We start from the raw sequence: 14552 nt of genomic DNA, 5'->3' as shown, positions 1-14552 counted from the left end.
TCAAGCTCGGTCTCCTCTCCATCAATACTAAGGGAAGCCTTTAAAGCTGTGTTCCGTGGAGTGCGCATTGCAAAACAGGCTGGGGTCCTAGGAGATTAGTGAGCTTCTAGCAGCGCTAGAATGCCATCTTGGTGCTTTGGATCTAGAGTATTATGCCACTAAATCTCCTACCACCATGGCAACATTTAGGGAACCACTCACTGAATATAATGAGGCGGCAGAACAAGAGCTGAGCTTTTTCACTCGTGAAGCAGTGGCACTCAAATATGGAGAGGGTGACCGACCAGGCAAAACGCTGGCTAACATTCTTCCGGGACCATGGGCCTCGAATTATGTTGTAGAACTACTTGATGACCAACTAAGACGGCAATCCCCCCATACTGATCCGTTACACATAATCAACTTCTACACCTATCTCTCTCAAGCCGAGGCAACCCTAGGCCAGGAGTAGCTCACATCTTACCTGGACACAATACAGTTACTCTGACTTAACAATTCTCATCAATCATTTCTAGACTCCACCTTCACAGACAAGGAAATACTACAAGTAATAAAAAGTCTCCCATGTGATATAGCACCGGGTCTCGATGGGCTTACGACCTCTTTCTATAAAGAATACGCCACCCTACTGATTCCACATTTACAAGCCATGTTCAAGACCTCTATGTCTTCTGGGGAACTACCCTCATTGCTTCAAGAGGCAGTCTGGAGAAGTCCACTGCCCACAATCTATGCATGTTATTTGCTCCGTTTCATAGTACGATCCCCAACTTGGTCGCCATTAGTGTTTTATTAGATAACACGAAAGAATTTTGTTGTAATGGCCATACTTACTCTTCCTTCTCAGTCGCCTGGATCTTAGCCCAAAGTTTGTGTGCCTTATCCAACTGCTACATACATTTCCACTGGCCCGACTTCTAATAAACGGGATATTGGAACAGTTCCCAATAACATGTGGCACTCACCAGGGATGTCCAATGTCCCCTCTCCTTTTTTGCCATTGCAATGGCACCGCTGGCGGCCCGGCTAAGACAACACCATGCCCAGCGCAGGCTCTATTTTATTCCGCGCAAAATCCTAATCTCGATATACAAAGATGATATCGTACTCCTCTATGTGCGAGACCCACAGGAGAACCTTGATCCGGCCATCCGCAAGACAATACAATTCAGCAGCCACTCCGGCATCCATATAAACTGGGCCAAACCTATTATTTTCCCACTCACTGACAGCACGATTTAAGTTGAGTCAGAGTCTTCATTGGGATGGGCGATGGTGCCAGTGCGCAATCTCGGTATATGGCCAAGTCGAGATGTAGAGGAATAATGGCAAGTTAACTATGGGAGAACCCCATCCTTGCTTGGGGTAAAAATCCTAACATGGAACAGACTTCCTTTGTCAATGACTGGACGACTGCCCAGATTTCTTTATCCCTTCCTCAATCTCTTCATCTAGCTGACAACTTACTTTCTTCAGTGCCTGCAATCCAACTTGATAATACTCACACTTCCTTTGAGACAGGGAGGCCTTAATGCACCAGATAAGTCCCTATATGCACTCTGCACGCATGCTCAATACCTGCCCTATCGGTTATACCATGCACAATTCCACCCACAGATGTAGAGGCAGATATAGCATCTCCCTGGCCACTAACTAACACACTCTATCAAACACATAAACCCCAGCACAAAGAGATCGATACTGTTGAATGTGTTAGATGGCCGTGGGATGGAATACTTGGGTAAGAAAAACTACGCCCAATATTAAAGCATGGCTACAAGATGCAGCATACTGTCAGGAATAACTGGCAAATTATTGGGAACAAATGCCACTGACGTCTCGCCCCAAAGATATTTGGGAACCATTACTATCGTATCTGCACTCACAGGACTCCTTTCCCTGACTGACTGTGGACGACCGCATCCCGGTGTCTACAGCAGAGCTAACCCCTTCAAAGTATGTGCCACCCTTTGGTCTTCCTGACTTCCCCTACTGAGAAGGCCTGAGGTGAAGCCCCACACCTGGACTAGATGGGGAGCACTGATGTCTAGCTTTGCTCAATGGACCTAATGCACTTATACTGTCACACAGCTCTAATGGTCCTACCATGTCAACCCTTCCACCGCGATCATCTCCTGTTCTCCCTCCTACTCCCGTTGACTGATGTTGCAATTCATATGTGCAGTGCTGTTAGGCCATGCCTTTGTAATGTCAATAACTTTAAATACTAATAAATACCATGTATTTATTTTAAAAACTTTCTAAAAATGCCAGTTTCAGAATTGTAACTTAAAATCCAATTTTACCATACGTTAGGATTTTTCATTACAATTCCAGAAACACAAAACTTGAACTGGTTACCTGTTCCCATTTGGAAATTACAGCTTGTTAAATTCAAATTTCAAATGCTTTATTCGGTGTATAAAATATAACCATATAGCATACATAAAACATCATCAGAAAAAAAAATGCGTTATCATAATAGTATTTCACCCAAGAATACATGTGTTACAAACAAATACAGTGTTAAATAATTTCAGTTGTAAAGTGACGCAGTGCATAATACCAATACTTATCAGATAGAGGTGAAATAGTACATATAGCTTAATTACTAAGTTAAAAAACATGTTAAAATTCATAATCTATAGTGATTTCATCCAATAAATATAGTCAGTTAGTTTAGAAGGATTGCCCCAATACATCAATGGTAAACAGAAATTACTAAAATCATGATATCATGACGATATGCATCATAAAATAATGGATTTCCTGTGGGAAACACATTTTAAAATGTAGGAAGCTACACGGAAGCAAACCTCTGCGCTACTCAAGTCAAACATTAATTGCAGCTTGTTAAATGGAATAAGGTAACCCCAAAGTTATCTTTTGGGAGAGGCAGGCCTTACAGTAGTGAAAATGAATGAAAGAGTTTTTCACTACCAGTACATGTAAAACTGAAAGTTACACGCCCAACGTTTTAATACACTGCACTCTGGGCTGTCCAGGGCTTACTTTAGAGTTGCTTATATGTATAAAAAAAGAAGGTTTGGGCCTGGCCCAGGTCAAAATGGCAGTTTAAAACTGCACACATAGGCTGCAGTGGCAGGCCTGAGACATGTTTAAAGGGCTGCTTAAATGGGTGACTGAAGGCCAACAAGTAGAATTCAATTAACAGGCCCTGGGTACACATAGTTCCACTTTACTAAGGACTTATAAGTAACTTAAATTAGCCAATCGCTGATAAGCAAATGTTACCATGTTTTAAGGAGTGAGCCGATGCAACTTTAGCACTGGTTAGCAGTGGTAAAGTGCACAGAGTCCTTAGGCCAGCGAAAACAAGGTCATCAACAATGGAGGAGGAAGGCAAAAAGTGTGGTGGAAGACCACCCTAAGGCTGACAGGTCTAACATTACCAATCTCATTGGTACTCATTTTATCAACCTCGTAAATATAAAAGCTGTGTGGACCCATCGGTATTTCAACTGTGACCATTGGGTCAAACAAAGATCACGCCAGTCAAAACATTAATCCAGTGAGATAAATTCACAGCCTAATGCACTATGTTTACCAAATTGAAAATCTGTATAAAATATATATTTCAATCCTACATCCATGAAAATATTGTCTAACAGAGTCCTCGAGGGTCTAATAACTTTATTACGTTATTCGACCTCTAGGTCTAGTAGCAAGTCATTGATTTCAGGTGCATAAGGTACGTCTATAGCAAATTAAAGTGTAAATATTGTATTTAGCGATGTAAAAAGCCAATATTTTTAAATAAAGAAACAGAACAGGATCCCTTACTACTAGCAACAACTCCACTCTAGCAAGGTGCATCGACGACAACTGGTTGCTTATTTTACATATTAACATTTACTCCCCTCTGCACGAGTCATACTTTTTTCTAGTCGACACATACCAGATCATCTGGCGAGTCTGCATATAAACTTCCAATCTGTATGTATTTCCCATCCAAAGCAAAGTTATGCTGGATGTGAGGTGGCAACACTTTCTTCTCAATCTTGTTGGGAAGATGTGCTCCTGTGATGAATTCACTGCTCAAGTCCAAAATGTTGACATTGAGGTTAACCGCCTTTTTACGCTGAAAAGGAATAAACCAAAAAGAAAGATAAGAGTTTCTCAGTAGCTACAACATAGAGGGTGTTATATTTATTAATGAAATTAAATGCATAAAAGTAAAAATATATGATTGAACATCAAAATAATATGTGTTACACTTTTTTTTCATTAGTAAATAGTAAAAGCAACTGCTCTCAGAACATGCACTGAGAAGAAAGATCGCTTCACAAAAATGTGACATATATAAAATTTAGACAATACCCCATAAATTGGCAATTCTGATCAAACACAGTTTATATGCGCACCAATAGCCTGATATTTAGCAGGTTAACGGGCATAAGGTAACTGTCATGATAAGATATACGGGAAGTACCACAAAAAGTATGTGTTTTTTCTTCGATATTCCGGGTTTCAAGTACACAAAGAATAAATGCAATTTACTAGCACTCCATCTTAAAATAAACTAATTTCACAAAGAACATTTTTTTTTGCATCAAATTATATTTTGGAGTCATCTACCACCGCTACAACTGCATAATTAAGTGTCTATATATAATCCTCTCAGCACAATTAACACTTCATGGTAGTATCATGGGTGATTCAATTTCAGTTTACGGAGTCAAAAATGTACAAAAACTATACAAATATACCAAAGACAGGAGAAGAAAGAAGCCTAAAAACAGTTCACTCAACCAAAGTAATACATGTTTAAACAATCACTGGCAAAGGCAACGGCACTGGGTTTATTTTGCGGTCATCAAAAGGAGGTATGGACAAATGCCATCTGTGTCTAAACATTTAAGTCAGACCAATTGACTCGGTCAATGGTATGTGTCCCAACAGTGACAAGGATTTTCAGAGTCTTAAAATAAATCACATTTTGTCACTAAAAGCAAGGTATATATAGGCTTTTTACTGCAGCTTGGTATCAGCCATTTGTGGAGGCACCTATCTACAATAGCTTTAATATACCACCACATGGCTATGCACAGATGAAATGGAGTACAGCCACACTCCTCCCTAAATGAAAACTCTACATGTATCTTAATTTGCAGGCGTCTGTGGCTACTACACCTTTTGCTGAGGGCCACTGTATGGGGTCACAGGTTAGCACTCATGCTTTGCCCTCCTAAGGTCCTGAGCTGGCTGCACAGTCAGCAATACCCATGTTTGATACTCTACATAATAGTATAACTAACTTCCACAGATGGGTTGGTGGATAACTGTGTAGGAAGAGTTTACACTCCAGCTGCATGTGCTGTACTTGCACTGCCTGCTAAATCGGAATAAAACAAAATAAATGATTACTTTCAGTACACAATTATTGTAAACAAAATAATGTAATGTGTGACGATTCACTGTGTACTTTAGCATTGTAAAATATAATTAAACCAGTCATTGCCATTGAGGCATTACTCAAAATATTTGCCTAATGGAGGTTCCAGTTGCATATGCTCCTAAAGAAACCCCTACTATTTCGTTCCTATCTACAATTACGCAGATACCATTTATTCCTTAAAGGGAAACGGGATGCATTTAAAAAAAGAAAAATGAAACGTTTTCGTTTCATTTTTTAAGGGCAGATAGTTGTCCCTGGAACCACTGTCTGCCCCTAAAAAATATTTTCCCCTGCATTTGCAAAGAGGAAGGGGCCCCGCGAGGGCGGTAAATTGCGAGTGTTTTGCCACCACAATTGCATAACATTCTTACCTAGGCCTCTGACTCGCTATTAGGATGGGACGCCCTTGGAACGTGCCTTCCTAATAGCTACTCACCATTCCTATTTAGCGAGTCGCACTTGCTAAATAGGGATTTCACATGGCCCTATTAGATTTTGCATGCGCAAACGGGTCGCAAATCCGTTTGCGCATGCAAAATAGGGTCGTACATTTGGCCCCGGAATCCCATGGCCTGAAGTAGTAATTATTAAAATATAAGGGAGCAGGGTAGGGATACAGTGCCCCTTTAAGGTGGACCCAGAGGGACAACCCCCCCCCTCCCCCCCAAGCCAAAATAAAACAAGATATTAAATTAAATGTAAAAAAAAATTGGCAGTTTCTGCCACAATCCTGCATGATCAGGGAATAAACAAACGGCGGCCAGGGCCTTAATCTCAAACTAAAGGCCCTGGGGAGCCCACTCCCAGGGCTGCATTGTTTATTTAAGGGGAGGAGGGGGGCACGGTCCACCTCCCCGAGCCTTTAAAAAGTCCTGGAGACCGCTTCCCCCAGGGCCTTACATTCTAAGGGAAGGAGAGCCGCATTGCCCCCCCTCCCCGGGCCTTCTATGGCCCCGGAGACCCCATCTCCCGGTGCCGGCTCACTAGCTTTGTCCCAGGGAGCCCACTCCAGGGAGACAGAGGTTTCACTGTCCGCACCACCATAGGCAGGGAAACCTGTGTTTGCTCCTGACTGGCAGGAGCATTTTTTTAAAACTCCTGCCAAACGGGAGCAAACACAAAGGGCCTGATTACGATCTTGTAAGAAAGGGTTACTCCGTCACAAACGTGATAGATACCCAGTACGCCAAATTACAATTCCATTATTTGCTATGGAACTTGTAATAAGGTGTACGGTATATCTATCACGTTTGTGATGGAGTATCCCATCCGCCAAGATCGTAATAAGGCCCAAAGTCTGCTTCCAGCGAGCAGGAGCTTTGAAAATGGTCCAGCCAGCTGCTCTCTGCAATCTGGAGTAATGATGGCTCCTGTAGCATGTGGGGGATTCGGCTGGGGCCACGGTGGGTCTTGGCCTCCCTCCGCGACCCCCAACGAGTGTATGGTGGGTGCCCTGGTTGGGCACTGGGCCACCTACCTTTAAATAATGTAGGCCACAGGGATGGGGTCCGCAGGGCTTGAGAAGGCTCAGGGAGAGGGGGGACACGGCCCGTCTCCCCTTTAAAAAAACACGTCCCTGAGGGATGGGGTCCCCAGGGATGCATGCCCCCTCCCTCTCCTTAATTATTACATTGGGCCCTTGAGTCTCCAGGGCCCAAATAAGTTCAGGGAGGGGAGGCTGTACCCTCCCTTTTATTTAAAAAAAATAAAAATAGGTCGGGGGATGCAGTCCCAAAGGCCTAATAGAGCTTAGAGAGGTTGGCCACTGGGCCCTCTCCCTTTGAAAATACATAGGGCCTAGAGGATTGGGTCCCCATGGCCGAATGAGCCTTGAGGAGGGGGCATACGGCCTCCTCCCTTTAAAAAAAGAAACACATGGAGGGGGTCTCCAGGGTCTTTTAAAGGATCGAGAAGGGGCCACTTGGTCCTCCTCCCATTTGAAAAACATAAGGCCCTGGGGGATGGGGTTCCCAGGACCTAATAAGGCTCAGGAAGGGGAGCCGCAACTTAAAAAAAATAAAGGCCTTGGGTGATCTGGTCCTGAAGGGCCTAATTAGGCTCAGAAAGGGCACCCCCCTTTAAAAACACGAGGCCTGGGGGTAAAATATTATTTTAGGTTAGAAAAAAAAGCTAGAAATTAACAGACAAAAAGACAAAAAAACAAAGATTATATTTAGGTTTGATAGGATTTCATTTTTAAAATAGTGTAGAAATTCACTGAAAAAACCAAAGGTTAAAGTAACATTATGTTACATGAATATGTCAGTAACAACAATAAAGTATTGAACAAAAACAAAACACAGAAATTCACCAGTTATAGTTACCACAGCTAACTGTAACTTGCGACCCCACCGTGCACTGCTTCTGACCTCACAAATTGCATCACTTATGGCATGTTCTATAACATCATTTATGGCATTACTGAAGACATCTCAAATTACACCATTGATGGCACCACTGATGACATCATCGAATGAGTGTGAACGTTTTTTTATTAATTTTTTAATGATTTACATAGTGGCAGGTAGCTACCATATCATTGTTCTTCCTAATTTTGTATAATATGGGGTCGATTCCGATTCGGGGGAAAAAAAAGTCCATCCGAATCGTATCCGGAACCCTCTCTGTACGAATCGTACAAGTCCGTCCGAATCGCGTAGTCCGATTCGTACGGACAGTTTCTGTCCGAATCGTTGCGACCCATACGACTTCAGTCAGTCAGTTAGTCAGTCATAAGCTTTTATTCGATATGCAAGATATCTTATAAGCACGTATACAATACACACATTGACGTTATACAAAAAAGAATACATCACTTTAAGAAGTCAGTATGAACTTGTGTTAAGAAGAATAAAAAGGGGCATAGGTTGCCCGAAATAAATTATCTAAAAAGAATTAAACCGCTACTGACAATCTCTTGCAACGAATGAGCCAGAACTGTTTTAAAAATTTTGCTATTCCGCATACAACTGGTGGGGATGTGTCCGTCATTAAAATGCGTTGAGCTATTAGGTAGCTGCGTGTGTCCATGTTTCGGCAGAGTGGTTTCAACCAAAAGCTCCTAGGCTTTGCGTAGTCCGGGCATTCAAATAGGACATGTGAAATGGTCTCTATCCTACTCGGGCAACAAGCACAGTTAGGGGACAAGTGTGCCGCTGATTTCCAATTTGCTACCACCGCTCCAAGCGGTAAAGAGCCGATTCTAAATTTGAGATATAAAGCTCGGTCAAAGGGAAGAGTAATGAGGTCCAAGTAGGGCTCAAATGCCACAATGTCTTTGACTAGTAAAAAGGCGGCAGTAGACTTGCAATGGTTCGGGTTTGAAATTAGACGCTCCGCAGTCCATTTCCAAAAGAGTCTCTTAACATCCTCCTTGGGAGGAGCAGAGCGTGATGACCAACAATCCCCCAAACCGATGTTCTCCAGTAGTTTTTTTGTGTCTCTCAGCCATCTTATTCTTGCCCAACCATTCATGCTCATTATTTCCCCCAGGCCATCCGCGTAGGTTTTTAGCTCTTCACCTCTCCAAATTCGTGTCCATAAGAGGAGAGGGCGAAGTTGGGCTTGATCTGCGATGCTTTTACAGCCTGTATCCAGCAACACTGGTATGGTCGGTGTACTCAGGGGAATGGCGATGATGGATTTTAATAACTTGCTCTCTGCTGTCGCCAGAGTGTCCATACGACAGTGCCCCCACAGTTCTGCCCCATACAAGGCTGATGTAACTACCTTGGCCTTATAAATGTCAATTACTGGGGTAAGCGATCTCCTTGATGAAGCCCGATACTCCCTCAAGAGAGCTCCTCCTACTCGCTTATGATTAAGGACCATCTTGTCGATATGTGCTGCCCACGTCATTTTGTCCGTTATCCGAATTCCAAGGTAGTCGAATTCGGATACTTTCTCTAGGGCAAGCATAGGTGGACGACCCAATTTCTTCGGGGGGTTCAGAACCAAATATTTTGTTTTGTCCACATTTATTACTAGACCCCTTGCGGTACAGAAGTCCTGAAAACGGGTTAACAATTTCTGCAGGCCTTGAGGAGTCTTCGAGATCAAAAGCGTGTCGTCTGCGAAAAGCAGAGTGGGAATCCGCACTCCTCCAAGACAGGGGGTATCAGCTGGTTCAGATTGAAGATATTCTACCACCCCAATCACATAAAGTGAGAATAGGGTGGGGGCCAGGACACAGCCCTGTCTTACACCCCTGGACACCGGTATTTTTTCAGTGAGCTCTCCGTTTTTTCCCCATCGCACCTGTGCAAAGGTGTGGGCGTGGAGGTTGATGAGCAGGGACATGATGTATGGGGGTAAGCCCAGCTCATAAAGTACCTTCCATAATTCTTCCCTGGGGACTAGGTCAAAGGCAGTCTTAAGGTCAATAAAGGCCAGATAAAGACTGCCTTTGCCTACTTCCACCACCTTCCACCCCAGAAGTGCCAACCTAAACACCTGCTCTATTGTCCCCATTCCTGCCCGGAAACCAGCCTGGAAGTCCGATAGTAGCTTGTTCTCCTCCACCCACAGTTGGATCCTCCCGAGTATAGCTTTGCCTGCTATTTTTTGGGTGGAGTCTATCAGGCTTATCGGGCGGTAGTTCCCCGGGGATTCTCTACATCCTTTTTTGTAAATCGGGACCACCACCGCCCCTTTCCAGGATTCGGGTACAGGCCCTCCGGTAATGATGTCATTAAGGAGGGCGGCGATAACCCTTCCCCACTCCACTGGATAGGCCCTCATGAGGTCCCCCGGAAGCCCGTCTGGGCCAGCTGCCTTACGCGGGGCTACCCCCCCTATTACTTTTTCAATCTCTAAGGGGGTGAAAAGGTCGTAGGTGTGTGGTTGAATTACTAGTTGAAAGTTCGTCCTAGCGTTTAGTTCTCCTTCAGGTGGGAGATATAGGGTCCCAAAGTGTTTTACCCAACTTTGGGGGGGGGATATTACAGGGTCTAATAGCTCCCTCTGGCCTATTCCGTTTGGCTATCGCATTCCAAAATGTTATGTTATGTTATGTTATGTTATATTGATTTATTATGCGCACAGATACCCCAGCCAAAATGCCCTTGAGTCCCTACATTTACTTGCTTGGAGCAGGTCATCCCAAAATTTATCTTCCCACTCCTCTTTAGCAGTTTTGAGGGATCTATTCTATACCTTCCTTGCTTCTTGTATGTCGGTGTGGGACTTATGCTTAACTGCCTCTACGAGCTTTGCCTTGTGCAACCTACATGCTTGGTTATACCAGCCATCCTCTTGGTTTTTAGGTTTCTTATTGCCCGATTTGCTAGGGTGAGTTGTAAAGATATTTGTCAGGGCCTCCACTAAGGATACAAAAAGTCTACTTACTCCACCCACCCCTTCATGGGGGAACCCCAGAGTTGACATTGCTTGGTTTAGGAGGGATAGAATTTCCCCAACCCTTGCCTCAGAGAGGGCCAATTTGGCCCATTTTAAACGCCTACCACAGGGGGAGACTTCGGAATCGTCGGGGGGTTCAACTATCAAGTTGTTATCACCCTTTCTTACAGGACGCCACCAGTAGTCCATGGTTAAAGAAAGCGAATTATGATCGCTTTCGGTCGTAGCGACCACCTGCATGTCCCTCACATGACTCCATAAATATACATCTATTAGCAGGTAATCTATCCTGGAGGTATGTCCTGGTCTATTATATGTGTGGGCCCCCCCCTGTCTGAAATTGTCCTCCCATTGGCTGCCCTTAGATTGAATTCAAGGGTCAGGGAGTAAAGTTGAAGTGCCACTTCTGACCACTTCCTGACAGGTGGGATGTCCAGTATAGGGGCCCCCAGCCTAGAATCCTCCTCATCTTGGTCGTTAGCTACGTCCGAGCCCAAGGGCTCGAACGTGCAATTCATATCACCCGCTACCAGTGTGCACCTCCTGTGTGGAGTTTTATTTAAGAAGGTTTCAAGGAGGGATATTACAGATGACTTTTTCCCACCCTTGGTCCCACGGGCATAGATGTTGTATACATTTAGAATCAGTCTTCCCCTTGAATCTGTTAAGGTGATATTTTGAATGTCGGGGCAGCCTGTATCAAGCTCCTCTACACTACAGTCAAGAGAGGCTGCAACCCAAATGAGTAGGCCACCCAATGGTCGCCCTCTCCCTGTTTCCGAAGCTCGTGCAGGGACAAAGTGAGAAGAAAATCCCACCCTGTAAACCGGCACCAGGCTCCACGTCTCTTGGAAAATACACAGAGAGTGAGTATCCACCCAAGAGGTAAAGTCAGGTATTGCCAACTTTCTTGCAATCCCTGCGACATTCCAGCTGAAAACCTTAAAGGATAGGTCCGTCACAACTGGAATGTCATTGGGTGCAAGAGAGTCCCTGTCTATAGCCTTCATCAAGGGTATCTGAAGAGGGCAAAGATCCTGGGGGATACCTCTATGGGTTGTCGTCTCACTGATATCATTAATTAGGGGAAGGACTGTTTGCGGGGATGGTACTTCAGATGGGTCTACTCTACTTACAGATGTTTTATTCCTACTTAACCTGGGGACAGCCTCCCCCAGTCAGTAGGCCCCCGGTAACCACAGGGTCTTTGCGCCTGTGCCCCCAACTGCTCCTGACCAGCCTGTCTCCCAATTTTGACCAAAACTGGGGGGATTCAGACTTCCTCCAGTTGCGCTAACTATATGTCTGGGGTAAAAGTAGGATAAATCTACTACTTTAACCCCTGGCGCCCCCATGTTTCTGATTGGGGTACAGATCGATGGGACTACTCTAGGGTCTTGAAAATGTATTATTATACAGTCCCCCTCCTGGGTTTTTTTACCCTGCCCTACCCACTCAACCCTGCGAACGCTTAAAATGATCCCATCCACACCCAAGGGTATTGGCTTGTTAGACTTGAGCCAATGTATACACTTATTTTTAAGAGATTGGTGATTTTCCATTTGGCCTTCCTTGAGGGGGGGTACATTTACCAGAACAGCAACGAAGGGTTGGCAGTCTGGGGGGAGGTTTACTGGCGGGATCCGTCGACCTGGATTTCTGGGGCCCTCTATGGTAGTAGTTGGAGCTATAGGTTGGGGGGCAGGTCTAGTGGCTTTCCCTGGTACTAATTTTTGGGCTTTTTCACCTGTGCTTATTGTTTGTATGTCCTTAACTTTACCACTAGCTGTCTGTTGCTTTTTTAGTGGGGAGGGTTTACGTTTGTTTGTAGCAACCTCTAAATGTACTGGGGGTCCCTTGGAAGAAGTAGAGGAAGGTTTGGGTTTTGGGGTTAGTGCTCTATTGCTTTCAGCTTTATTTAAACATTTTGGAGGGTTAGGATCATTCTGTAATGGTGGTTCACACCCCCTTACACCCGTATCAAGGTTTACACTCGCTCTGGCAAGTTGTTTAAAAGTAGTTTTGAGCGAGTGGAACCCGTCAAGGGTTGATTGTTCAAGTTTATCTATCCTCGCCCCCAAGCCCTTGACCTGTGATAATAGGGGCATCAGGAGACTATTTACCTTCTCCAGAATATTTTCAATGGTTACCGGGTTAGTGGGCTTGGAAACATCGGAGAGATTAGTGGAGTTAACATTTATAGGTGGCCCCTTTGAAGAGACCACAACTTCCCCCTCTATGCCCTCTTCATTCTCCGTTGTCCGGCCCCTTAAGGTTTTTACATCAACTCCAGATGGCTTTTTTGCTCTTTGATAAAGAGCAGCCTGTCTCACCAACCTCCCCCGTTTGCGTTTTCCTACCTTTTTATTTACAGACCCTTTGTCCAGCCTAGTTCCAGGGGTTCGAATGTTCGAAGTGTTAGAAGACACCCCAACAGGTACCTCGTCTGATATTACTATAATTGGAGTGGACAGAGGTGGTGACAGGGGCTGGCTGATGGCAGCATTTGGGGATTTTGGCAGTGCCGGTGACAATGGGTTACTAAGGCCACCTCCCTCCTCATTGCCACTAGGTAGGAGTTCGGCCAGGAATTCCAGCCTGTCTAAATTCTGCCCTATTTCAAGCAACTGGGGAGGGTCTATAGAATCTCCAGAAGCGCCAACGGGGGGAACAGAGTTGGCCCGCTCACTGGCAGGTGTAAGCGCCTGGGCAGCGGCCCCCAAGGAAGAACGTCTTGCAGGGAAATAGACCTCCGATAGGCGCCGTTCGGACATGGCAATTTCCTTTTCTATTACGGCCGCCACCCTGGTAATGAAGCAGTCCATGGTTCCAATTACAGGGCTCCCAACAGTGGCTCCTCTTTCGCTTTCACTCCTGAGAAGTTTACCGGAGCGTGTAGACATGATTGTAGGGGGACACAGGGTGCCTCACACAAGCCGTATAGAAAGTAACTGGGCAGGAAAGGGACGTGGCCCAGCCCAGCCTTGACAGCCTCTGACTGCCACAGACTGCCCGCCCTTTGCCCGGGCTTCGCTCGGCGTCCCGCTCGCGTCCCGCTGAGCGTCAGGCTGTTTGCTAAGTAGTGGGCGTTGCAGGCGGGGGCGTGTCTGAAGGTGGGCGCGTCCGCTCTCAGGCCTGGGGAAGCAGGGACTCGTGGTCTTCTGAGTCCCTGCTTAGCGCCGGCGAGTTTGTCCTTCCTGGCGCCTCCCAGACACAGCGCGCAGCCTTCACCTCTCTCTCGAACACGCCGCGAAGCGGCACCCGCGGAGCGGGTGCGGCGAGGAGCAGCGGCAAAAAGCACAACCCAGCAACAGGTCAGTGTGGAGTACGCGGGTCCAGCAAGAACCCTCAACAACTTTCAGGTGGGTCCCAGCAGCTAGAGTGAACACGCGCCTTTTACTCTTGGTCAGGCGGGGCGTGTCTGAAGGTGGGCGCGTCCGCTCTCAGGCCTGGGGAAGCAGGGACTCCTGGTCTTCTGAGTCCCTGCTTAGCGCCGGCGAGTTTGTCCTTCCTGGCGCCTCCCAGATACAGCGCGCAGCCTTCACCTCTCCCTCGAACACGCCGCGAAGCGACGCCCGCGGAGCGGGTGCGGCGAGGAGCAGCGGCAAAAAGCACAACCCAGCAACAGGTCAGTGTGGAGAACGCGGGTCCAGCAACAACCCTCAACAACTTTCAGGTGGGTCCCAGCAGCTAGAGTGAACACGCGCCTTTTACTCCTGGTCAGGCGGGGCGTGTCTGAAGGTGGGCGCGTCCGCTCTCAGGCCTGGGGAAGCAG

At 45.9% G+C, this 14552-nt stretch overlaps 1 protein-coding gene across 1 annotated transcript in view; it reads right to left on the bottom strand.

Moving 5' to 3' along the window:
- Positions 1–14552, bottom strand: part of MIPEP (mitochondrial intermediate peptidase) — an 833321-nt gene that overhangs the window by 736884 nt on the left and 81885 nt on the right. Inside the window, exon 6 of the mRNA XM_086935192.1 lies at positions 3920–4102. Within this exon, the coding sequence (XP_086791318.1) occupies positions 3920–4102 (183 nt within the window). The remainder of the gene's footprint in view (positions 1–3919; positions 4103–14552) is intronic.

The sequence above is a fragment of the Lissotriton vulgaris genome, chromosome 8, assembly GCF_964263255.1.
Source record: "Lissotriton vulgaris chromosome 8, aLisVul1.2, whole genome shotgun sequence".
Classification (NCBI taxonomy): Eukaryota; Metazoa; Chordata; class Amphibia; order Caudata; family Salamandridae; genus Lissotriton; species Lissotriton vulgaris.
This window is presented reverse-complemented; position numbering and strand designations above follow the sequence as displayed.